The sequence below is a fragment of the Lithobates pipiens genome, unplaced genomic scaffold (genome assembly GCF_037356315.1).
Source record: "Lithobates pipiens isolate NorthernLeopardFrog02 unplaced genomic scaffold, aLitPip1_a1.2 Scaffold_1, whole genome shotgun sequence".
NCBI lineage: Eukaryota > Metazoa > Chordata > Amphibia > Anura > Ranidae > Lithobates > Lithobates pipiens.
The window spans coordinates 121377460-121405261 of NW_027507685.1; the positions used below are offsets into that span (position 1 = coordinate 121377460).

General features: G+C 42.5%; 1 protein-coding gene across 1 annotated transcript; it reads left to right on the forward strand.

Annotated features, from left to right (window-relative positions):
• The first annotated feature begins 2828 nt into the window (after positions 1-2828).
• Positions 2829-16927, forward strand: LOC143974211 (endonuclease domain-containing 1 protein-like). Its single transcript, XM_077475369.1, has 2 exons — positions 2829-3204; positions 16336-16927. The coding sequence occupies exons 1-2, from the start codon at positions 2911-2913 to the stop codon at positions 16894-16896; spliced, it is 855 nt and encodes a 284-aa protein (XP_077331495.1). The 5' UTR covers positions 2829-2910; the 3' UTR covers positions 16897-16927.
• Positions 16928-27802: the final 10875 nt, after the last annotated feature.

A 27802-nucleotide genomic window follows, 5' to 3' on the forward strand; every position in this document is an offset into this window, starting at 1 on the left:
AAAATTGACTAAGTGACTCTGTCCGCATGCTTATTTTATTTGCTCAAATTTTTACCAGGTTTACTTAGACCTTGCTATATGAATGAACCATATTATTATTTATTAATATAACTGCTATAGAGGAATATTTTGCATGATATAATACATCCCTGAATCATGCTCTGTCTTTTCCAGATGTATTACTACAATGTGAACAATGAAATATGTAAAAAAAAAGAAACTAACACAGTTCAGTAAGGTTTTTCACATCTTATCAATATATAGTTAAACAAGTCTGAACTTGATAAACCTAATGCAAGGCTATGTTTGCCAACCAAATAATTGCATATTTATCTTCCTAGATTAAAGTGGTACCAAAAGAACGTGTCTTTACAGCTGACTACATACCACCCACCGAGGTCCTCCACCTAGTGTGCATGCGTGCTACAGGCCCCATTCATTCCTATGGATGGTCCATACTTCACTGGATGGCAGGGGGCCAAACACATGGTGTCCTCCACTATCCATCAAGGTTTTGATCATCCATAAAAATGATTGGGCTATGGCCTGAGTGTGCAATAGCCAGAGGGCCTGACAAGGATTTTGTGAATGCACAGACTGGGAGTGGCCAGGCAGGGTTGCACAGTAAAGAACTCAGAAGCTATGATATGATGGTTGGTATATAACTATGCCAGAATTATTCGGGGGGGGGGGGAGGTGGAGTGATTAAAGGCAACTTCACTAAATATTTACCTGAAACTGACCAATTCCTAATAGTAATGTCTGAAGCTTTAGGGCTCCATTCACACCTGAGGGTTTTGTAGAGCTCAAAGCTTAACTTTATGTAGCGCTCTGGGGTTTAATCAGGGAGCTCCTCATCAAAATCATTGTCAGGAGTAGCTACTGTAGTTAATTACTAAGGATCCATTGACATCCCTAAGTTTGGCCTGGTTGTACTTTCCTCCTCTACCACCAGGTGGCTGGGCACTTGGAAGTATTAGGTTGAGAAGGACAATTCAAGGTCAGGTTATGGGTATATGGGGTATTTCAGCCAATGGGCAGGGATTTTGTAGACTTCCTTCGCCTGCTGCGAGAGCATATATATTCGGGTGAGATCAGGTGATCTGTGTTCTTGTGTGCCACCCAGACTGCCGTCTGGGTAGACGCGTGTCATATGCCCGGGCTGTTAGGCCGGAGGTTGGGCCTATCCTGGATGGCATCAGGCTGCCAGGCTTTGTAAGGGCCTATCCAGAAGTAAGAGGGCAGTGCAGGGTTGGGATTGCAGCTTGCAGTCCAACCAAAAGTTATGGTTCCGGCCGCCGGAGAATCTGTCATTGGTCAGAGGTAGAAGGGAAGCTGTCACCACAAAGGGACCAATCACCTTTACCAGGGACCACAGTGAGAAACTGAAGCAAGTACCGGAGCAGTACTCTCACCGAATGGACACGGTGGAGAATCGGGAAACTTCAGGCAGTAATCAAGTCAGGGACCCAACCAGCAAAGATAACGCTTGCAGAGCAGCCTTGTGTGTTAAGCTAGGGACCGAGCCGGTCAGCAGGGGTGACACTTGAAGGTATCCAAAGTGCCAAGCTAGAGACCCAGCAGGGAAGCATGGGTCACGCTTGAGGGTTAGTGCATCAGAGGGTCCAGTGAGAGACCAGGAGCTCAAGGAGCAGAAGAACTACAAGGAGAAGTTGTAGGACAGCTGAGAGAACTGTTACTTTGAGTTGGGAACTGTTTAAGTACTGTTACCATAGGAGTCAGCGATCCTTCACATTGAGAAGTGGCACCTTGTTAGGGCCTTTCCCTGTACGGCTGTTCTCCTATTGAAGTCTCAGCGTCTGCCATTAGAAATTGCAACTACCTAAGGGTGTCCTGGCCCTAACCCTCTTTCCTCTACAAATTATAAAAAGGACTGTCAAAGAAATAAACCTCTTTTACATCCAAAAAGTGTCTGGTGCTCAATGACTTTTACCTCCTTTGCACCCACTATGCCTCACAACCCACCACTTATTGAAGGTTGTTAGTTATCTTTGGGCTTGAAGGTTCCCATTAGACTGAAAGATGCTCAACAAGCCAAATCCCATTCATTTTAATGGCCCTGTACACATCAGAATTTTGTCCCCTGTAGCAAAAGGCCTATCTCTCAGAAAAGTACAGCTTCTTTTAGGGAGATTGGAGCGTTTTTGGCCCCATAGATTTAAATGGGAATGGGAAAGCATTTTGTCACATATTTTCTGGTCAAACTGCAGCTCTCCTAGTCCTTTCTATTGGTTAAAACCAAAACACCTGAAGCTTGAATACACATGTGCAACGCTCGTAATACACTTCTAAAATGCTTGTATACGCTTGCAAAATCCTCAAGTAAAAACACCTGTATTTCGCTCTGCTCCGGTATAAGTGCGGGCTATAAGTTAACACAACAATAGCTTGAGAATTTATAACACTTTGGGGGAGATTTGCTAAATCTGGTGTACACAGAATCTAGTGCAGCTCTGCATGGAAACCAATCAGCTTCCAGGTTCTATTGGCAAAGCTTAATTGAACAAGCTGAAGTTAGCAGCTGATTGGTTACTATGCACAGCTTTACCAGATTCTGAGTGCACCAGCTTTAGTAAATCCGCCCCCCTGTTTTAAATGCCTGAAAAAGTGCTCTGAGAAAAGAAACATTTGTTTTCTGTCTCTGAATTGGTTGTTGTTTTGATTCCACTTTATATGCTGAGAACTCTCCAGATGTTGGTAGAAGCCTGACCTTCAGAAGGCCAACTTTACTCAGTTGATTGTAATCAAATGGAAATACCAATAGGTTCACAGAGTCATATGGGACCTATAAACATTGGGAGTCTAGTTGTGTGAATCATAACAAAGTTTTGTAGTCGAGGGAGTACACACCAGGTTTGTGGACAGTTGAGAATTCCTGAAGGTCCTACCATGGTGTTCCAACTCTTTGTAGTTTTGGCTCTGGCTCATGCCGGCTTGGCCAAAGTCAGCCCAAACTTTAGCGACTGTCTGGGCCAGTTCTATGCCAGCAAACCTCCTGTTGGGTTTACTAGTCTCTCGGGTACCATGACCCCACTCTGCCAGATGTATGAGACCTACAACAATCCCTTCTTTGCCTCCATGTATCACAAGGGAAACAGGTATGCTCTGTATTCTGCTTATATCTTGGACACAAGGCCTGGAGATGTCACAGGATCTGACCAGACTTTCCGACTGGAGCCACAGGTGAGATAGTTTATTTACATAGTTAGTCCATCTACTTCAAAAACAAAAAAAAATACAATCCCATATACACAATCCTTCACCCACAGCAAAGCATGCTCCAATGTGCTACAGCAGGGGAAAAATTCCTTCCTGATCCCCTGAGAGGCAATTGGATTTTCCCTGGATCAACTCTGCCTACAAATGTTATTACCCAGTTATATTATGTACATTTAGGAAAGAATCCAGGTCTTTTTTAAAGCAATCTACTGAGCTTGCCAGAATCACCTCTGGAGGGAGTCTATTCCACATTTTGAAAGCTCTTACTGTGAAGAAACCTTTCCGTATTTGGAGATAAAATCTTTTTTCCTCTAGAAGTAAAGAGTGCCCCCTTGTCCTCTGTGATGACCTTAAAGTGAATAACTCAGCACCAAGGTCACTATATGGACCACTTATGTATTTGTACATGTTGACCATATCCCCCTTAATCTCTTCTTCTCAAGAGGGAATAGATTCAGTAAGGGTCCCAACACTGAACCTTAGACCATTCGGAGTCATTAACCACTACTCTCTGAATTCTGTCTTTTAGCCAGTTTTCTAGCCATTTAAAAATTGATCTTTCCAAGCCTGTAGACTTTACACATGAGCCGTGTGTGGGGACCTGTGTCAAATGCTTTTGAAAAATCCAGGTATATCACATCCACAGCCACCCCTCTGTCCAAGGCGTTATTTACCTCCTCATAAAAAGAAATAGGTTTGTTTGACAACTTCTGTCTTTTATGAATCTATGCTGCCTGTTGCTTAAGTTTTTTTCCAGTAAGAACTCATGTTAAACTAGATACTTGATAAAGACTTTGATTCCTTTATAAATATGGGCACCACATGGGCCATGCGCCAATTCAGTGGTACCAGTCCCGTCATTAATGAGTCGCTAAAAATTAGAAACAATGGCATTGAAATGACAGACTTTAATTCTTTTAGGCTCCATCTGGTCCAGGTGTTTTATCCACCTTTATTTTGTCTAAATATTTGCAGACCATATCACTTTTGAGCCATGGTGGATAATTGGGGTCTGTGTCACTACCACTTCCATTATGGACAAGAGCTCCCCGATTCTCCTTTGTATACACAGAGCTGGAGAAAGTATTTAATAAATTTGCCTTCTTTTTGTCCCCAGTCACCCACTCTAGATTATTTTGTAAAGGGACTACATGCTCAGACCTGACATTTTTAATATTAATATATTTGAAGATTTTTTGGTGGTTTGTCCTTATATCTTTTGCAATCTGTCATTCAGTTTGAATTTTTGTGACCTTGATTTTTTACTTTTTACATATTCGGTTACATCCTTTGTAACATTTAAACGATGATAGTGTTCCTTCATTTTTATATTTTTTTAAAGCTCTTTTTTTTATTATTTATAGCCATTTTAACTTTGGCCGTGAGCCACATAGGCTTTTTTTTTAGCCTTTTAAACGTATTGGCCATGGGAATATACTTTGAAGTGAGTTTACACACAGTCAATTTGAAGAATTCCCATTTCTGTTCTGTGTCCATTGATGCCAATATTCCCTCCCAGTCTGGCTAGCCCAACACCTTTACCCTCAGCTTCTTTAGCAAGGCAGTGGTCATCTTGGAGGTGTGTTTGGGGTCGTTATCATGTTGGAATACTGCCCTGTGGCCCAGTCTCTGAAAGGAGAGAATCAGTATGTCACAGTACATGTTGGCATTCATGGTTTCCTCAATAAACTGTAGCTCCCCAGTGCTGGCAGTACATATGCAGCCCCAGACCATGACACTCCTACCACCATGCTTGACTGTAGGCAAGACACACTTGTCTTTGTACTCCTCATCTGGTTGCTGCCACACATGCTTGACACCATCTGAAGCAAATAAGTTTATCTTGGTCTCATCAGACCACAGGACCTGGCTCCAGTAATCCATGTCCTTAGTCTGCTTGCTTTCAGCAAACTGTTTGCAGGCTTTCTTGTGCATCATCTTTAGAAGAGGCTTCTTACTGGGATGACAGCCATGCCGACCAATTTGATGCAGAGTGTGACATATGGTGTGAGCACTGAAAGGCTGACCTCCACCTCTTCACCCTCTGCAGCAATGCTGGCAGCAGTTTCAAGTTACTGGCAATCTTCTTATAGCCTAGGCCATCTATTTCCCAAAGACAACCTCTGTATATGACGATGAGCACGTGCACTCAACTGCTTTGGTCGATCATGGCGAGGCCTGTTCTGAGTAGAACCTGTCCTGTTAAACCACTGTCTTGGCCACTGTGCTGCAGCTCAGTTTCAGGGTCTTGACAATCTTCTTATGGCCTAGGCCATTTTTATGTAGAGCAACAATTCTTTTTTTCAGATCCTCAGAGCGTTTTTTTTTATCATGAGGTGCCATGTTGAACTTCCAGTGACCAGTATAAGAGAGTGAGAGCAATAAAACACCAAATTTAACACTCCTGCTCCCTATTCATACCTGAGACCTTGTAACACTAATGAGTCACATGACACTGGGGAGAGAAAATGGCTTATTGGGCCCAATTTGGACATTTTCACTTAGGGATGTACTCACTTTTGTTGCCAGTAGTTTAAACAGTAATGGCTGTGTGTTGAGTTATTTTGAGGGGACAGCAAATTTACACTGTTTTTACAAGCTGTACACTCACTAATTTACATTGTAGCAAAGTGTCATTTCTTCAGTGTTGTCACATGAAGAGATATAATAAAATATTTACAAAAATGTGAGGGGTGTACTCACTGTAGGTCATATATCAGGGGCAGAAAACCATAATATAATTTTTCAGCTTTATTTTGTTTTCATTTAGTTAAATAGTTACATAGTAGGTGAGGTTGAAAAAAGAAAAAAGTTCATCAAGTCCGACCTATGTGTATGATTTTATGTCAGTATTTCATTGTATATCCCTGTATGTTGTGGTCATTCTTCTCTAATAGTTTTTTGAAATTATCGATGCTCACTGCTGAAACCACTGCCTGTGAAAGAGAATTCCACATCCTTACTGCTCTTACAGAAGAACCCTCTATGCAGTTTAAGGTTAAACCGCTTTTCTTCTAATGAATGGCCGTGTGTCTTATTAAATTCCCTTTCGTAGAAAAGTTTTATCCCTATTGTGGGGTCACCAGTACGGTATTTGCACATTGAAATCATATCCCTTCTCAAGCGTCTCTTCTCCAGAGAGAATAAGTTCAGTGCTCGTAACCTTTCCTCACAACTAATGTCCTCCAGTCCATTTATTAGTTTTGTTGCACTTCTCTGCACTCTCTCCATTTCCAGTACATCCTTCCTGAGGACTAATGCCCAGAACTGGACAGCATACTCCAGGTGCGGCTGGATCAGAGTCTTGTAGAGTGGGAGAATTATTCTTTTATCTCTGGAGTTAGTCCCCTTTTTAAGGCATGCCAATATTCTGTTTGCTTTGCTTGCAGCAGCTTGGCATTGCATGCCATTGCTAAGCCTGTCATCTACTAGGACCCCCAGGTCCTTTTCCATCCTAGATTCCCCCAGAGGTTCTCCTCCCAGTAAGTAGATTTCATTCATATTTTTACCACCCAAATGAATTATTTTAAATTTTTCTACATTAAACCTAATTTGCCATGTATTGCCCACCCCATTAATTTGTTCAGCTCTTCTTGCAAGGTTTCCACATCCTGCAGAGAGGTTATTGCCCTGCTTAGCTTAGTATTGTCCGCAAATACAGAGATTAAGTTGTTTATCCCATCCTCCAGGTTGTTTATGAATAAATTAAATAGGATTGGTCCCAGGACAGAACCCTGGGGGACCCCACTTTCCACCCGGACCATTCGGAGTACTCCCCATTTATCACTACCCTCTGAACTCGCCCCTGTATTCAATTCATGTACTCACCCTATGGTCCATGCCAACGGACCTTACTTTTTACAGTAAACGTTTATGGGTAACTGTATCAAATGCTTTCGCAAAATCCAGTTACACCACATCTATGGGCCTTCCTTTATCTAGATGGCAAGTCACCTCCTCATAGAAGGTTAATAGATTTGTTTGGCAAGAACGATTCTTCATGAATCCATGCTGATTACTGCTAATGATACAGTTGTCATTACTAAACTCTTGTATATAGTTCCTTATCATCCAAGCACTTGCATATAATTGATGTAAGGCTAACTGGTCTGTAATACCCAGTGATGTATCTTGGCCCTTTTTTAAATATTAGTTCTACATTGGATTTTCTCCAATCAGCTGGTACCATTCCATTCTGTAGACTGTTCGTAAAATTTAGGCACAATGGTCTGGCAATGACTTGACTGAGTTCCATAAGGACCCTCGGGTGCAAGCCATCTGGTTCCAGTGATTTATCAATGTTAAGTTTTTCAAGTCTATTTCTAATTCTGTCCTCTGTTAGCCATGAGGGTGCTTCCTGTGATGTGTCATTAGGATAAACATTGCAGTTTTGGTTACTGCCGTCCTACCGAAACTGCCACCCATCTACTCTTCTTTGGTGCCTGCCCCTTATCTCCACCCGCCTATGTGCTGGCCCCTGCCCGCACCTGCCAGGTATGATCCCAACTCTCCTTTAGTATAGAGTGTGTTCTCAGTGTTCACAGTTGCTTCCCTAGATTCAGAACCTGGGCTTCCAGGGAAACAACATGCTTACATTTTGCACAGCAGTATTCGCCCTCGATTGGATGATCAAGGAACGCATACATGCCGCAAGATGTACACCGAGACTCATCTCCACAGCCGCCGGGCACCATACCTACTAATTAAATGGGGATTGGGGGTTATACCCTGTCCAAATTAACTAACAACTAGCTTCCTGACACTAATACTCAACAATATGCAGGTTCTCAACAATACAATACACAGGTACTCACAGTCCACATGCCCTCACAGTCCACAAGCCCTCACAGTCCACATGCCCTCACAGTCCACGTGCACTCATAGCACTTGTGTACTCGCAGTCCACTTGCACTTGCAGTCTACGTGCACTCACAGCACTCATGTTCTCACAGTCCATGTGTTCTCGCAGTCCACGTGCACTCACAGCACCTGTGTACTGACAGTCTACATGCACTCACAGCAAACAGGTACTCACAATACTCTCAATACACAGGTACTCAGGTACTCACAATACACACAATACTCAGGTACTCACAATACACACACACTACTCTAAAACTCACAATACACAGGTACTCACAATACACAGGTACTCACAATACACCAATAATCAGGTACTCACAATATACAGGTACTCACAATACACACAATATTCAGGTACTCACAATCAGATTGCAATCCATGCTGGACTATCCAATGAGAAACACAAAAAATAACCAGAACTTAATCCAGCTAGTCATTAATAAAATGTGGGAATTCTGCGCTGTGTGTTAAAACAATGTCTAAAATCTAGGCAGCTAACACATAAGCAGTATACACAACTTAAAACATAAATAATAGTAGAAGTGTAGCACAGGTGTACCAATATTCAAACATAAAACATGTAAACACATGAGTATTATCATTATTAGATTAAAAAAGACAATCCATGTTTAATAATTCCATCAAACGGGTAGTAGTCTATGATAGAGCCACCAAACGAGTGAGTACGGTATACAGCAGGACAAAAGTGTCCAAGGTAGTGAACTGCTACCAATGGAAAGAATGCAAACTCACCGAATAAAGTAGCTGCCAGTACAGCAGCATGAAAGCCTTAAACGCACATAGAGGTCCCTCTGGATGTCACGCAGTGTATTGCTTCCGCCAATAGATTATATTGGGATCCCACTGGGAATAAAATAAGCTCACCCAGAGCCCAGATGAGTTCTCATAGTGTAGTAAGGTTACAATAGAGTCGATTTGCCACCGTATATATATATATATATATATATATATATATATATATAGAGTGGCAAACTGCTGTACCCATACGGCGGTCTGTGCATGTGACACTGTGGGCGCGCCACAGGAGCATGTCCACGGGTCCTGCCGACTCAATGTCCACTGGCGACACGTGATTGCAGCACACAGAAGCAGAATGGGGATCTGCCAGTGTAAACAAGGCGGATCCCCGTTCTGACAGGAGACATCATGGAGATCTGCTGTTTCCAGTGATTGGGAACAGCAATCTTTGTGGTGTTCCAGGGAGCCCAACCCCCACACAGGTGTATATATATATATATATATATATATATATATATATATATATATATATATATATATATATTGTTTGTATATAGGTATAATAATGCATAAAGCAGACATGTCTCAAATGTAGCACCAAATAATTAGTGGCTATATATTGTATACATTTCAGTTTGGAAGCTAATAGGTTAGTAACCACACTTTACAGAAGTACCTGGATGTGGCAGTATAGCCCCACATATATTTGCAAATGTACAGTACTGTGCAGAAGTCTCCAGCAGGTATGAGAAAATGCTGTCAATTAAGAATGTTTTCAGAAATAGAATTGTTAATAGTTTATCTTTATCAATTAACAACATGTAAAGTAAATAAACAGAAGAGAAGTCCAAATCAAACTTATATTTGGTATGACCATCCTTTTCCTTCAGCATGAATTCTTAAATTCTTCTAGGTATGCTTGCACACATTTTTTAAAGGAACTCAGTAGGTAGGTTGTTCCAAACATCTTGGAATACTAACCACAGATCTTCTCTGGATGTAAACTGTTTCAAATCCTTCTGTTTCTTCATGTGACCCCAGACAGACTCGATGATGTTGAGATCAGAGCTCTGTGGAAGCCAAACTATCACTTCCAGGACTCTTTGTTCTTCTTTACGCTGAAGATAGTTCTTAACCACTTGCCGCCCACCCTATAGCAAATGGACGGCGGCAAAGTGGTTTCATAATCCTGACCGGACGTCATATGACGTGATCAGGATTATGAGCCGCTGCGCGCCCCCGGGGGCGCGCATCGCGGCGATCGTTGTTGCGGGGTGTCAGTCTGACACCCGGCAACTACGATCTCGGTAAAGAGTCTCCGACGGAGACTCTTTACCACGTGATCAGCCGTGTCCAATCACGGCTGATCACAGTGTAAATAGGAAAAGCCAGTGATCGGCTTTTCCTCACTCGCGTCTGTCAGACGCGAGTAGAGGAGAGCCGATCGGCTGCTCCTCTGACAGGGGGGGTCTGTGCTGATCGATTATCAGCACAGCCCCCCCGAGGATGCCCACACTGGACCACCAGGGATGCCACCAGACCACCAGGGATGCCAAGGACAAGGTATGCCACCCTAGACCACCAGGGATTCTAGTCAGTGCCACAATGGATGCCAATCAGTGCCCATAATGGATGCCAATCAGTGCCCACAATGGGCATCACTGATTGGCATGCATTATTGATTGGCACTGATTGGCATCCATTAGTGCAATATATTATAATACAATGCCGCCTATCAGTTCCCATCTGTGCCGCCTATCAGTGCCTACCCATGCCCACCTGTGCCGCCTACCCATGCCCACCTGTGCCGCCTAACCCATGCCCACCTGTGCCACTTATCCATGCCCATCCATGCCAATCCGTGCCAATTTGTGCCACCTATCAGTGCCCATCCGTGTCGCCCATCAGTGCCACCCATCAGTGCCGCCTATCAGTGACACATATCGGTGTCCATCAATGCCACCTCATCAGTCCCACTTCATTGGTGCCACCTCATCGGTGCCCATCAGTGCCGCCTTATCATTGCCCATCAGTGTAACCCCATCAGTGCCCATCAGTAAAGGAGAAAACTTACTTATTTGCAAAGTTTTGAAACTGAAACAAAAAAAAAACATTTTTTTTTTCAAAATTTTCGGTATTTTTTTATTTGTTTAGCAAAAAATAAAAACCGTAGAGGTGATCAAATACCACCAAAAGAAAGCTCTATTTGTGGGAAAAAAATGATACAAATTTCATTTGGGTACAGTGTAGCATGACCGCGCAATTGTCATTCAAAGTGCGACAGCGCTGAAAGCTCAAAATTGGTCTGGGCAGGAAGGTGTTTAAGTGCCCGGTATTGAAGTGGTTAATGACATTGGCTTTAGGTTTGGGGTCATTGTCCTGCAGAATAAATGTGGAGCCAATCACACACCTCCCTGATGGTATGGCATGGCATGATGGCTAAGTATCTGCCTTTATTTCTCAGCATTGAGGACACATTTAAAGCGTTTGTATACCCACACATGTAAAAAAATAAACCTGGTAAGGCAAAGGCATAATGAGCTAGTATGCGCCGTATACTAGCTCATTATGAAATACTTACCTTAGAAGAAGGTCCCCATATCGCAGCCCAGTCCACGCCGAGGGAGGTGACATTTTGTCTTCTGCGTTTCTTCGGGGTTTGCGGCTCCGGCGCTGTGAGTGGCCAGAGCTGCAATGGCGTCACTCCCATGCATGTGCTCAGGAGTCTTCTTCCCGGAAAGGTCCGGCAGCGTCTGCCGCACCTTCAATCGGGCATTCACAGCGCATGCGCCAATGACGCCAGCGGCTGCATGCAAAGTGAATATCTCCTAAACCGTGCAGGTTTAGGAGTTATTAATTTTACCTACATGTAAGCCTTATTATAGGCAAAAATTAAAAATAAGGGTATACAACCACTTTAATCCTGACCAAATTTCCAACTCCATTTGCAGAAAAACTGCCCCAAGCTTACAAGGAACCTCCACCATGCTTCACTGTTTCCTGCAGACACTCATTATTGTACCACTCTCCAGCCCTTCATGAACAAACTGCCTTTTGCTACAGCCAAACATTTAAAATTTGTACTCATCAGTCCAGAGCACCTGCTGCCATTTTTGCCACCCCAGTTCCTATGTTTTCAAGCATAGTTGAGTTGCTTGTTTCCATGTCCTAAGCACAAAAACATAAGAATTGGGGTGCAGAAATACGGCAGCAGGAGTTCTGGACTGATCAGCATACAAGAGGTAGGTTCAGACACAGCCCACTAGACAGCATAATAGTATAATAATATATATTAATAATAATAATAATAAGTATAATCAATATGCCAAAGTAACTTAGAATAGAGTTCTGTATCACTAGACTGGAATCAACCCAAAAAGTCAGTAATCAGCAGTGCGTATAAACATTAATTGCAGTGTGGATAAGAATACTATAACTGGTGTATTGGTATCCCCGTGGGGGCTGCTGAAAGCTGTGGTCCACCTGTCACCCTGCCCATCTTTCACTTCTCAGTCATTCTTGAGACAATGAACAGTCATATGCTTGTTTTTCTTTTGTATTTTTTATTGAGGGGACTTGAACTTAAAATGGTAAGGGTATATGATCAAGGGGAACTTCTATGCACATGTTACAACTCCAGTCTCCTCCAGCACATCACTTGCTTGCAGAATGTTACACTCTTTCTCTCCTGCACAACACTGCACTGAAGGTACAGCTAGCACATGGTTAGGCCCAACACTGACACAGTCAGGCCTTCGCAATGGTCATTTGCAGGCAGGGACCACGGGTCCCTTTGATGTAGCAGCAAAATAGGAAAAGTTTTTAGTGCTAACTGACCTATGGTGGACTACTGCTCCCAGTCAGTCCTTTTCAGGCCCTCCTGGCTGCACCTGCCTGACTCCACTGCCCATGACATCACAGTCTCTCCTGCTGATTCTACATCTATCTCAGACTGCACACTCCGGGTCCGCTCCAGCATGCCTCTGCAGCTCTCTCGACTGTGCCTTCCACTCACCAACACCTGTGGATCCCTCCTGTAGACTTTGCCTGGCAGTACCTCCCACTGTCCTCTCATGTTCCTGGTCAGAACACCCCTGTTGTTTGTATACGGGTCCCTTCCATTCCCAAGCTCCAGGCCCCAAGGTCACCCCCCCACCAGAACTGATCTCCCAGTTCTTCCACCCAAACTCTCCTCTCGAGATGGGCTGACCCTGGGTATTGCCAATCCAGGTTGGGGATTGGTCATGGCTCCTTAGAACACCCCAGATTGCTCCACCTTTCCCCCCTCATCTAGAAGCCAGAGGGAGGTAACCAAAAGATAATGTTCCCTGTGAGTCACCAGCCTACTCTGAGCCACTCCCAGCCCACACAGATCAAAACAAACAGGCTTAGCTTCTTTCCAGGTGTGCCTAAATGTATCTGCACTACATAAACCCAAACTATAGCATCTACCTAGGTAGAGGGTGCCAAACTGGTTTTAGCGTTAGGTCTCTGTGTAGCAACTGTAAAGGAGCAGTCTTCAGTCCTAACTTTTCAGCCAGCTAGCATTGGGGCCAAGTTGATGCACATGAGAACAATCCCAGTCAAATCTGCAGGCAGCAATAAGGCTACTAGGAAGCTGTGTAATCAGTTCCTGAAATGTTCACTTTCTCTAGTAGTAAAAGGTTATGGCTGCATCGGCCTCTTACCAGACCCAGCAACACAGCAGCAGTGGTCCCTCTGGTCAATGTCACTTCTGAGTTGTCTAGGGCAACTCTTGTTCACAGCACAGTACAGACCATGTCCTGGCAGTGGCTTAGTCTCTTAGTACATAGGTTACACTCAATATTCCCTGGATGTAGGCACAGAGTGCTGTAGCAGATCCTTACGTTTTCTTGCTTCACGCTGCTCTCTCCAAACCTCTGGTGAATTGCCCGGGAATCTCCCCACCCGGTGGGGGCTGTAGTCCGAGCCCCATTCACTTCGCTAGAGCCACACTCCTGAGAGCACTACGGGTCCCATAATCCTCCTTCCGCCTTCCCTGATTGGCCCACTGGTGCTACTTGACAGGAGGGAGGGGTAGCAGGGAATCTTCACACAGAGCAGCTCTATCTCCCTATGAAGCTGTAGGAGGGGCAGGGGAGAAAGCCAGCAGCTGCTCAAGTCTGCGCTACACACATACACAGCAGCAGGGTGAAGGAGGAGAAAGAAGAGCAGGAGGGGAAACACAGCCTGCTTCTGTAACTGGTAAGGCAGCGCCAGGCTACATATGCAAGAATAAGCTGTTTTAATCTAAATGTTTAAACAATTTTATTGGCTTTTTTTGTGCTGACTAGCTGAACTGGGTGCTGGGGAACTTTTGTATTGTTAGGTGTGTTGCCCTGACCACATGCCCCTGCCCTTTGCTAGCTATAAATTGATCTCAGTGACTGACTTTTTTATTTCCTATTGACAAAGCCCAACACTAATGGGCCGTACATACGTTAGGATTTTCTGACAAGAAATGTTGGATGTGAGCTTGTTGTCATGCTCCATAGAACATTTGTTGTCGGAATTTCCGCCAACAAATGTTTGAGAGCAGGTTCTCAAATTTTCCAACAACAAGACTTGTTGGAAATTCCAAGAGTGTGTACTCAATTCCGATGCACAAAAGTCCACGCATGCTCGGAATCAAGCAGAAGAGCCGCACTGACTATTGAACTTAATTTTTCTCGGCTCGTCGTACATGTTGTACGTCACCGCGTTCTTAACGTTTGGAATTTCCAAAAACATTTGTGTGACCATGTGTATGCAAGACAAGTTTGAGACAACATCCTGCGGAAAAAAATCCACGCTTTTGTTGTCAGAAAATCCTATCGTGTGTACAGCCTTAGAGCAAGCTGGTTGGCAATCTGATCTTTCCTGCTATCCTGGTCTATTTTACAACAAGTGTTGACACAATTATGAAGTGGGTGTCCCAGTGTTCCACCTACTTGATTAAAAAGGAAAAATGGTTATATTTGAAAATAATAAATAAAAAAATACAATAAATGAAAAACAACATATATATGTCTTGGACATATGTAATTATGTGTTTTTTTTTATCTGTGTAGCAAGGTCCCAGGCCTCCTTTAGTCTAATAAGAACCTCCAGAGCCAAGAGCTTCTGACATTCTTCCATATAGAGTGGGTTGTAAGGTATAGTGGGTGTAGTGCAAGGTATATTCATGGGCGCCAGACACTTCTTGAATGCAAAGAGATTTTATTTCTCTTGAACAGAACTTTGGGAGAGAGGGTTTACAGCTAGGACACCCTTAAAAAAAAAAATTAAAAGTCAGCAGCTACAAATATTGCAGCTGCTGACTTTTAATAATTGAACACTTACCTGCCCAGGGTCCAGTGATGCAGGGGAACGAAGCCCCGCTCATTCCCCCCTCCGCTCGGTGGGGCCAGCATTCTAACTGTGGGCACCCGGCTGTGGCTTCCCAGCTGGGCACCCACTGCGCATTCGTGAGCGGCGCCGCGCGCCTTGACTGGCCGCGCAGTCATCTGAGACCTGTCACGTGTCCCAGATGACTGACAGGAGGGAGGAGTCAGAGCTGAGCCCTTCCTACGCTGAGGGGGAGTGATGTCACCAGCCCACTTTCTTTACAATCACTTCTTGTAGGTTCTCAATCAACTGAGCTCCCAGTCTCTCTCACTAGACTTGCTAAATACACTGCCACAGAATCCTTTGAGCTCTTCCAAAACTTAACTTTGGTATCTTCCTCAAGCGTCACCCCCCCCCCCCCCCCTTCTCTGCTGGGCCCCTAGCTTGACACTTCAGATACTCCACTGGCCTGCCTGGTCCCTGGCTTGACACACAAGGCTGCTCTGCAATCGTCACCTCTGCTGGCTGGGTCCCTGACTTGACACCCTCTATAGCTTCCAGATTTTTCACAAATACTCAAATACTGCCCCAACCACCCAGTGTGGTCCACGGTAGCAAGGTGGATGGTCCCCTAATGGTGACAGCCTCCCCTCTACCTTCAACCACAACAGGCTCTCCGGCCGGCAGACTGTCACTTCCGGCTGGACTGCATGCTCTTTTGTTTTATATGCTCTCTATTACTAGGCTTAGATTTTATGTTAGTTTTCGACTTTCTTTGTAAATAAACAAGATCTTTGCTTCTTTGAGCTTTGTGTTTATTTTTTATAGCTAATATTGTTAATATATAATCACCATTAATATTAGAAATTTGCTAGACTAGCTAACTATAGGAACAAACAAGATAAATGCATAGTTATAATTTAAATAGGGGGAATCCAAAAACCACCCCCTATTTATTTAGCTTCCACTGTAGGAACTACGTATAAAGGGATAGGAAATTAGAGAAAAGATGACAGAAATAAATAAAGACCTGACAGAATTTTTATCCTTACTCCACAGTACCAAAATAAATAAAAAAACGGGGTGGAATTAAGATTTAAGACTAACTACTCCTGTTTCCTACATACTTTTCCATTTTTCTTTCAGCTGGTGGACACTAGGCTTCCCAAAGAAATGATGCTCCAGCCTGCAACCGAAACTGCAATTCGCAGCCTTGGCCTCTCTGGTGTTGCCACAGACCTCATCAAAGCGAATCAGGCGATCAACTCTGATTACACGGGAAGCAACTACCACAAAGGACACCTGAACCCCAATGCTGACCATCCCGATGGGCCTATCCAGAAAGCCACCTACACTCTGACCAACGTGGCACCCATGCTTGGAACCCTTAACAGCGGTGCCTGGCGAAACAATGAAAAAAGAGTACGGGATATTGCAGCTACTTGTGGTAAGATGTACGTGGTGACTGGCGTGGTGCCTGGAAACAACTGGATTTCTGTCAACGGTGTGAAGAGAATCAACATTCCCAGCCACATATGGAGTGGCTATTGCTGCCTGAACAACAACAACCAGCCCATAAGAGCTGAGGGTGCCCTGGCGCCAAACAACGCCAACACAGTGCAGGTGCTTAGCATTGCAAGCCTGCAGAGCCAGCTGAGATCACTGCTTGGTGTCACTGTCACCCTGTTCCAGAACAACTGCAGTTAATCTGTGCACAACAATAAATATTCTAAACTTCTATTAGGTGACTGTTTAGTTACTTCTAAGTTTATCAAAAAAGTAACAAGCAATATTCAGTACTAAACCATAGCAATAAATCAACTTTATTGGTTTCAAATAGAAACAAAGACAAGTAAAACACAGAAAGCATTCCATGATTTTAAATGCTACTGTCTTTGGCACGTCCCTTTTGAAGGTGGCACAGTCTTCAAAGGCCGTTCCACTACAATCTTACCAGCAAGTTGAGTCAACTACTGCTTTCCTAAATCTCTAGGGCAGGGATATCCAATTAGTGGACCCCCAGCTATTGCAAAACTACAAACCCCATCATGCCTCTGCCTCTGGGTGTTATGCTTGTGGCTGTCAGAGTCTTGCTATGCGTCATGGGATTATAGTGCATGTAGTTCTGCAACAGCTGGAGGTCCACTAATTGCATATCCCTGCTCTAGGGGATTCCAGCGTCTCAGTGGACCCCAGTCTTTTTAAGCAATAGTATGATAAACAGTAGTTTTATAAGCCCTAGTGCACTGTAGATCATATATTCCCGGTTCTGCAGTCACTGCCTAGCAGCAGCTGCCACCAACTACCTTCTTACCCACTCACCCTTCCCAACCAGCACTTGGTCTATTATCACAACACACAGTTCTCCCCTTCCACAGCCCAGTATACATGCATAAGCAGTCCTCCTCTAGGGATCCTGGAGGACCTAATGGCAGTTGCCAAGACAGCTCTCCTACAGATCACCTACCCGTTCGGTTCTGGTTTGATTTTGGGCTGTGTCGCCCTCTGGAAAATACTACCCAAGGCAAACGCCTTATTTGCCTCTCGGTAGATGCACCCCTACATCATTCTGAATAAACATCATACATCATACTTCACACACATTATCCGTCATACTTCATATATATACAATACTTAAAATGGTTCTAAGGCCCCTTTCACACTGAGGCGCTTTGCAGGCGCTAAAGTGCTAGAAATAGCGCCTGCAAAGCGCCCTGAAAGAGCCGCTCAGTGCACTCCAATGTGAAAGCCCTGAGGGCTTTCACACTGGAGTGGTGCGCTTGCAGGATGGTCAAAAAAGTCCTGCAAGCCGCATCTTTGGAGCGCTGTAGGAGCGGTGTATTTACCACTCCTAAAGCGTCCCTTCCCATTGAAAACAATGGGGCAGCGCTCCAAACCCGCCTGCAAATCGCCGCGGGCAGATTTAACCCTTTTTTTCGGCTACTAGTGGGGGTTAAAACTGCCCCACTAGCGGCCGATCAGCGCTGCTAAAAATGACGGATAAGCGCCGCTAAATATATCGGCGCTTTACCCTCAGTGCTCTGAGCGCCCCAGTGTGAAAGGGGCCTAAAGGCTCAAGGTTTTTTTACCTTCATGCAGCCCCATCACGATCCAGAAATGTGCACAAGAGCCTTTTCAGGAACTCTTCCTCTTCATTGACTGAGACAGCAGCGAGGACCATTGGCTCTCACCGCTGTCAATAATAGCCAGTGAGCCAATGATAAGAGAGAGGGGGTGGGTCCAAGCTGCAGCTCTGTGTCTGAATAGAAACACAGAGCAGTAGCTCAGGAGGGAGCCTGCTTTGGTGCCCCTACAAAATCTGTTTGCTCTGAGGACACTTGGCAGGAGAAAGGGGCCAGGAGTGCCGGTGGGGGACCTGAGAAAATTAGGATCAGGACTGCTCTGTGCAAAACCGCTGCACAGAGCAAGTAAGAACATCATATTTGTTATAAAAATAAAAATAAACTTGCCTTTAATATCATTTTAATATACCTTGTTCTTCATAATCCATACACATCATCCATCATACTTCATACACATTATACAGTACATGATACACATAATTCTTCTCTAGCGCGCCACCTAAGGAGCCGCAAGTACAAAGGGATCCTCCACCCTGCACAACCAGGCACAATGCATTTTCACAGCACACTTGAGTCAAGGAACAATCCAGTACTTTGTTTTGTATTTTTATTAGGGGGTTTAACTTGGATGGGGAAAGGAGTATTATGGGGTGTCCACTTGACTTTAGCAGAACTTTTTGGGGACATAATGTCTTCTGTACAGACTATTTCCACTCCTCAGCTTCCTCCAGCATAACACTTGCTTGAAGCACTACAACTCCCAGAACCAGCTGGCAGACTGTAAGTTTATCTGACTGCAAGGCTCAGTCAGTTTAGCTATCCTTCTGTGGCCACTGATCCCACCACCACCTCTTCAGACACTGCCAGCCTGCCTGGCTGCCCCTTTCTCCAGCCCTCTTGGCTAAACTTCCACAGACTGACTCTGAATCTTTCTCAGACTGCTCTCAACCAGTTCTCTCAGACTTCCTTTTAGTCCTCTCCGACTGTAATACTCCCCAGCCCACCTGGCTGTCTGCCTCCCTGGAGATTTGCCTAGCAGTGCTCTTCTCTTGCTGTCCTCACACCTGCTCCCATACAACTGGTCAGGACACCTCTGTGTGAAGAGGGTCCTTTTTACACCCAAGTTCCTATAGCTGAGGTCACCCCCCAGATTTGGGGCTACCCTCAAGGGTCTCCTACAGCCTTCTAACACTCTATTTTCATCTTCCACCTGAATGCCACTGCCCCAGCTGGGCTGACCCTGGGTATTGGTCAGGGCCCTCATAAATATTCCAGGTAGCACCCCCTCACCTCCACTGTTATTCTTCTAGAAACTTCTCCAAGTTTCTAGAAGATGGGGGAGGTCTCAGAGATGCTGTCTGTGGGTCATCCAGCTCTCCCTGAGTCTCTGCCCAGACCCAGATAATTAACACAGGCTTGGCTACCAGCCAAGCCTGAACATTTTACCTACACAAACAACAACAAAAATCTAGCACTCAATCACACTAGCTAAAGGGTGCTACACTTTATATACATTGTCCATCATGACTCATATAGACAGTATCATACATCATATCCATCATACACATCATACATGATACACATCATACTTCATACACATTTTCCATCATACCTCATGCATATCATACACATCATACATGATATACATCATACTTCATATACATTGTCCATCATACCTTCTACATATCATACATCATATCCATTCTAAACATCATAGTTTATACACATGGTGCATCAAACTGCATACACATCATACTTCCTATGCATCCTACAACATATACATTGTTAAAAATAATGATCACCCCAAAAGAAACAATCGAGTGAACAGCAGCACTACAATGAACTACACATGATATGTAGACACAATGATGAGTAAATAGAAATTCAGTGACTGAAAGTTCATGATTTCTAGGATGATCCTGAGTACCGTAATAACCCAAATAGCACAGCCACACTGCCCTATTGTCTCTAAACTTAGGTCATTGTGACACCATAGCTGAAAAGATTGTAGATTGGAAACGGTGTCACCTCACAGGCTCAGTCTCTATTTGAGTCTCTCTATTTGAGTCTAGAGCCAGAAGAAGGGACACGGAAGTCAGTCTAAAGTAAATAAGTAAATAACTATAAGGACGAATTGAATAAATGGACAGACAAGCTGTAGAACAATAACCCAAATCTAAAAATTACTGATAAAACAATTTAAACCGAGTTCAATATTTAACCCATTGGGCATTAACATATTTAATAGGAATATCCATTTAGTTTCTTGTTTGGGTAAATCCTGCACTAAATTGGACACCCTTAAATTTGGAAAGACCCTATCTATAATGCAAAATTGCAACAATGATGGGTCTTTATTATGTACATTTTTAAAATGGAGTGACACACTATGTTTTGTAAAACCATTCTTGATGTTAGTCATGTGTTCTGAAATACGTATCCTCAGTATTCTTTTGGTGTGCCCTTTGTAGTATAACCCACATGGGCACCACAACAAATATACAACATGCGTTGTGTTGCAGGTAATAAACTCATCAATACTGAACTCATCTACAGCAGCCAAAGACCTGAAAGAAGTAAAACTTGATAGTCTTACAGCATATACATATTTTACATGGATAGAATCCATTTTTATCAAAACCGGAAACTGAATCCCTATTCATAGTTAATATGTGCCGATGCTTTTTAACCACTTCAATACCGGGCACTTAAACACCTTCCTGCCCAGACCAATTTTAAGGTTTCAGCGCTGTCGCACTTTGAATGACAATTGCGCGGTCATGCTATACTGTAACCAAATGAAATTTTTATCATTTTTTTCCCACAAATAGAGCTTTCTTTTGGTGGTATTTGATCACCTCTGCAGTTTTTATTTTTTGCTAAACAAATAAAAAAATACCGAAAATTTTGAAAAAAAAAATGTTTTTTTTGTTTCAGTTTCAAAACTTTGTAAATAAGTAAATTTTCTCCTTCACTAATGGGCACTGATGGGGATACACTGATGGGCAATGATAAGACAGCACTGATGGGCACCGATGAGGTGGCACCAATGAAGTGGCACTGATGAGGTGGCACCAATGAAGTGGCACTGATGAGGTGGCATTGATGGACACTGATATGTGGCACTGATAGGCGGCACTGATGGGCACTGATAGGCGACACTGAAGGGTGGCACTGATGGGCGACACGGATGGGCATTGATAGGTGGCACAAATTGGCACTGATAGCTGGCATGGATGGGCGGCATGGATGGGCATGGATAGGCGGCACAGGTGGGCATGGGTAGTCGGCACAGGTGGGCATGGGTAGGCGGCACAGGTGGGCATGGATGGGCACTGATAGGTGGCATGGATGGGCACTGATAGGCAGCACGGATGGGAACTGATAGGCGGCATTGTATTATAATATACTGTACTAATGGATGCCAATCAGTGCCAAACAATAATGCATGCCAATCAGTGATGCCCATTGTGGGCACTGATTGGCATCCATTATGGGCACTGATTGGCATCCATTGTGGCACTGACTGGAATCCCTGGTGGTCTAGGGTGGCATACCTTATCCTGGGCATCCCTGGTGGTCTGGTGGCATCCCTGGTGGTCCAGTGTGGGCATCCTCGGGGGGGGGGCTGTGCTGATAATCGATCAGCACAGGCCCCCCCTGTCAGAGGAGCAGCCGATCGGCTTTCCTCTACTCGCGTCTGACAGACGTGAGTGAGGAAAAGCCGATCACCGGCTCTTCCTATTTACACTGTGATCAGCCGTGATTGGACACGGCTGATCACGTGGTAAAGAGTCTCCATCGGAGACTCTTTACCGAGATCGTAGTTGCGGGGTGTCAGACTGACACCCCGCAACAACGATCGCCGTGATGCGCGCCCCCGGGGGCACGCAGCGGCTCATAATCCTGAGGGCATCATATGACGGCCGATCAGGATTATGAAACCACTTTGCTGTCGTCAATTTGTAATAGGGCGGGCGGCAAGTGGTTAAATATGGTCTCAATATCCCGGAATTGATGATGAAAATCTAATATAAAACCCCATTGAGGCTGATTAGGTGCTGCTGAATTATTAATAGTTGTAGACCCCTGAAATCTAGTGGTATTAGCCACCTCTATTATGATATTATCTAAAAATGTAGGATATCCTGTAGCATATCCTTTTTGAATACATTTTCTTTCAATTTATTGTGTGTCGTAGTCGTCTACCTTACTGCAATTCCGTTTAACGTGCAGATTTGTCCATTTGGTATATTTTTTATCCATGCTGGATGATGAACACTTTTAACCGAGAGATAACTATTGCGATCTGTTGGTTTGAAATAAGCCTTCATTTCAAGTATCGAGCCCATTCTTTGGATAGTGACATCCAAAAACTTGATGGAGTCGGTGCTTAAAAAAGTATTTTTGGGGAAGGCTTTGGATTTTTGTATTTCTCATAGCTATTTTTGGTTTCATGGTCACTTTTATTCCCAGCAGGTTGGCGTTGCTATGGGGGCCAAGTTTGCTCCCTATTTTGCCAACCTGTTTATGGCTGAGTGGGAAGATATACAGGTTTTCAATGTTAGACCACAATTAAAATTTGACCGTAGATATATTGATGACCTTATATTCATAAGGTAAGGTACAGAAGAGTCAGTTTACTCTTTCCTATTATTCCTCAATATCAACAACAATAATATACATTTAGATTATCAAGTAAGCACCGACTCCATCAACTTTCTGGATGTCACTATCCAAGAATGGGCTCGTCACTTGAAACAAAGGTTTATTTCAAATAAACAGATCGCAATAGTTATCTCTTGGTAAGAAGTGGCCATCATCCACCATGGATAAAAAATATACAGAGGGTACAAATCATGGGCGTTAAATGGAATTGCAGTAAGGTAGACGACTACTACACACAATGAAATATATTCAAAGAAAAATGTATTCAAAAAGGATATGATCCTACATTTTTAGATAATATCATAAGAGAGGTAGCTAATACCACTCAATTTCAGGGGTCTACAGCTATTAATAATTCAGCAGCACCTAATCAGTATCAGTGTGGTTTTATAACAGATTTTCATCATCAATTCCGTGATATTGGGACCATATTTAAAAAGCATTGGCACATATTAACTATTGATAGGGATTTGGGTCTGGTTCTCCCTGCTAATCCGAAATTAATTCATAGGAAGGTGCCTAATTTTGGTGATAGGGTAGCCAAGAAGATTTTAGATCCACCTGGACAATTGAAAAGACAAAAATTCAATTTTGATTAAAAAAATTGATAAAAACGGATTCTATCCATGTAGAAAGTGTATATGTTGTAAGACTGTCAAGATTAAAAATAGGAGTTGTAATTCTTTCAGATCTATGGCTGCTGTGAGTTCCCTATTGATGAGTTTATTACCTTCAACACAACACATGTTGTATATTTGTTGTGGTGCCCACGTGGGTTATACTATGCAGGGCGTACCAAAAAAATACTGAGAATATGTATTTCAGAACACAGGATCAACATCAAGAATGGTTTTACAAAACATAGTGTGTCACTCCATTTTAAAAATACAAAAGAGAAAAAGGAGGCGGGACTTTAAATGAAGTACATGGAGGGTCAAGTTTTGTGTGGCATTATAATTAACTATTATTATATTATTATTATTATATGTAAAGGAGTAGGACATTTGTCTCATAATTTATATTCAATAGAAAATTGATATACTACACATATAATTAAATACCTGCATGGAGTAAGATATTAATTAAAAACTTTATTTCATACAGCAATACATAATACATAAATAAGACAAAAAATAGATGGCACATGATACATATAGAAAAGTCCAAAATTGGATAGCACATGATTAGAATATAGTCAAATACATAATGCATGAACAGAATCCCCAAGGAATTTTAAAAATGTACACAATAAAGACTCGTCATTGTTGCAATTTTGCGGTATAGATAGGGTCTTTCCAATTAGGAGAGGGTCCAATTTAGTGAGGGATTTATCCAAAACGAAAATTAAGACACAGAGAGATGAAATGGTTAATACATCGGAGAAAATCGCTCAGGTATTCAAAGAATACTATGAGAAGCTATATCAGTTGGAAAAGAAGTCTACGTTGGCAGAGGAGTTAAAAAAAGGAGAGATCGCTAGAGAATATATTGAAAGGACAGAAATGCCAAAAATAACAGAGGAAATGGCCAGAGAAATAGATGTACCAATCACTCTAGAGGAAGTTGCAAAAGCATTAAAAATATTGAAATTAGGTAAATCACCAGGTCCAGATGGATTTACTTTGTCATATTATAGAATGTTCGCGGAGAAACTGGCTCCGAGATTCGTGGAAGCCTATAATTCAATACGGGAAGGGAAGCAAATTCCAACAGAAACGTTACTGGCGCATATAACAGTAATACCGAAAGAAGGAAAGGATCCCTCTCAGTGTCCCAGCTACCGACCTATTTCGTTGTTGAATGTGGACCTTAAATTGTTCACAAAAATATTAGCCATGAGATTGATAAATTTGATACCGGAACTAATACACCCAGATCAAGTGGGATTCGTCCCAGGGAGAGAAGGAAGAGAAAATACGCAACGAGTGGTGAACACAATTTACCTGGTACAAAAATTGCATAAGTCAATGGTGATAGTATCTGCGGATGCAGAAAAAGCGTTTGATCGGGTGGATTGGATATTCTTAAAAGCAGTACTACAACATATAGGCCTGGGGGAGGGGATGCTGAGATGGATCCTAAACTTATATTCAAAACCAAGTGCTAGGGTGAAAGTGAATGACAGATTATCAGAGCCATTCTCCATTTTAAATGGAACACGCCAGGGATGTCCCCTCTCACCCCTGATATTCATTTTGACAATAGAACCTTTTTTAAGGAAAATACGTGCCAATGTGGATATCAGGGGGGTAAAAATAAAAAATGAAGATCAGAAGTTGGCAGCTTATGCAGATGATTTGATCTTTTTTGTAACGTCCCCAATTACATCTCTCCCATCTTTACTAATGGAGCTACAAGAATATGGGAAAATATCCAACTTTAGAATAAACTATGGAAAATCGGAGGCAATGGGAGTAGAGATGGATTCGCCTCAGTTGCAAGCAGTGTCCACGCAATTTGATTTTAGATGGACGAATTCATATATAAGTTACTTAGGAACAAAAATGTCAAAAAATCTAAATGAACGGTTCGAACTTAACTATATCCCACTGGTAAGACAGATCAAAAGTGATCTTCAAAAATGGGACAAAGAGATTTTTACATGGTTCGGGAGAACCAATATTATTAAGATGAATGTGATGCCCAGACTGTTATACATAATTCAAACTATACCAATTAAGATCCCTTCAAGTTTGTTTAAGGATCTTAGATCAAGATTTATGAAGTTCATCTGGGCTGGGAAACCAGCAAGAGTACGTCGAGATATTTTAGTACTACCCAAAGGAAAAGGAGGGATAGGACTTCCAGATCCAATAAAATACCAGGAGGCTTCACACTTAACTAGAGTAGTGGAATGGTGTAGGCTTAAAAACGAAAAACCGTGGATACAGACAGAACAAGCAGCGACAGATATCCCATTGGAAGGATTAGTGTGGATTCCAGATACAGAAATACCAATGGGATTGAGAAAACATCCAATACTAGGGGAGACATTACGAATAACTAAAAGAGTATTCAGGAAAACATCTATTTCAAGAATTCCCAGTCCGCTCCTTCCTATCCTTGGTACCCCAGCATTTCTACCGGGAGTGACAGATCCAAAGTTTAAAACAATACAAGATAGAGGTATGAGTAGAATTTGTCATTTCTCGGTAGGCAATCGGTTAATGACTAAAAAAGATATTGAAAAAGGAATGACATTAGGACTAGACCCTTTCAGAATGAGGCAATTAGAAGCCTTTATTAGATCTAAATCAAAGGTATACGTAGAAATAAGGGCATTGACTGAGTTTGAAGAGATCTGTTTGAAAGGAGAGGAACTGAGACATCTGATGTCTTATTTTTATAGTATGTTAATAGAACAGGAGACTTCACAAGATTTGCCCTTTTTACAGGCTTGGGAAAGAGATTTAGGGACTACGTTTTCCCCAGAACAAAAGGATAAGATGCTGTTGTTTAATCAAAAGGCCTCGATGGCAAGCAGATATCAAGAAGGGGGATACAAGATCCTTACTAGGTGGTATAGAACACCAAAAGTGTTACATCAAATTTACCCCCAGATATCAGAGACATGTTGGAGATGTCATGGAGCAGAAGGAACATTATTACATATATTTTGGGAATGTCCAAAAATTAGAGTGTTCTGGGAGATGGTAGCCGATACTATTGTAAGGATTACAGGAATTGACCTGGGAGATAAACCGGCAACTTTTCTGCTGCTGGACATCCCAATGGCAATAGAAAGATTCAAAAATTCTTTGCTGAGACATTTATTGATAGCAGCAAGGGCATGTATCCCGGTTCTGTGGAAAAAAAGCAACCCTCCAGCTAGAGCACAGTGGTTTCAGAAAATTGCAGAAATCCAACAAATGGAAAATTTAACAATGACAATGAGAGATCAAGATGAGAAATATCAGAAGATCTGGGCTCCATATCTAAATTATAGAGAAAGTATGATGTGAAACATTTCGAAATATGATAGAGCAGGCGGGTGGTGGTGGGGGGGGGGGAGTGAGGGGGGGGATTATAGTGAAAATTCAAACATTTTTTTTTTTTTTTTTTTGTATATTTATTTATTTATTTTTCTGGGAGGGAAGGGTGAGGGAGGGGGGAGGATGACGTGGAATTGAGGTATGGATTGAAATATTATAAGACTGTTATAGCTGTTAAAGAAGTTGTAGATGTATAACGAAATGTAATGTGAAATCTATGGAAAGAAAAGATGAAAAAATAAAGAATTTATAAAGATTAAAAATAGGAGTTGTAATTCTTTCAGATCTATGGCTGCTGTGAGTTCCCTATTGATGAGTTTATTACCTTCAACACAACACATGTTGTATATTTGTTGTGGTGCCCACGTGGGTTATACTATGCAGGGCGTACCAAAAAAATACTGAGAATATGTATTTCAGAACACAGGATCAACATCAAGAATGGTTTTACAAAACATAGTGTGTCACTCCATTTTAAAAATACAAAAGAGAACAAGGAGGCGGGACTTTAAATGAAGTACATGGAGGGTCAAGTTTTGTGTGGCATTATAATTAACTATTATTATATTATTATTATTATATGTAAAGGAGTAGGACATTTGTCTCATAATTTATATTCAATAGAAAATTGATATACTACACATATAATTAAATACCTGCATGGAGTAAGATATTAATTAAAAACTTTATTTCATACAGCAATACATAATACATAAATAAGACAAAAAATAGATGGCACATGATACATATAGAAAAGTCCAAAATTGGATAGCACATGATTAGAATATAGTCAAATACATAATGCATGAACAGAATCCCCAAGGAATTTTAAAAATGTACACAATAAAGACTCGTCATTGTTGCAATTTT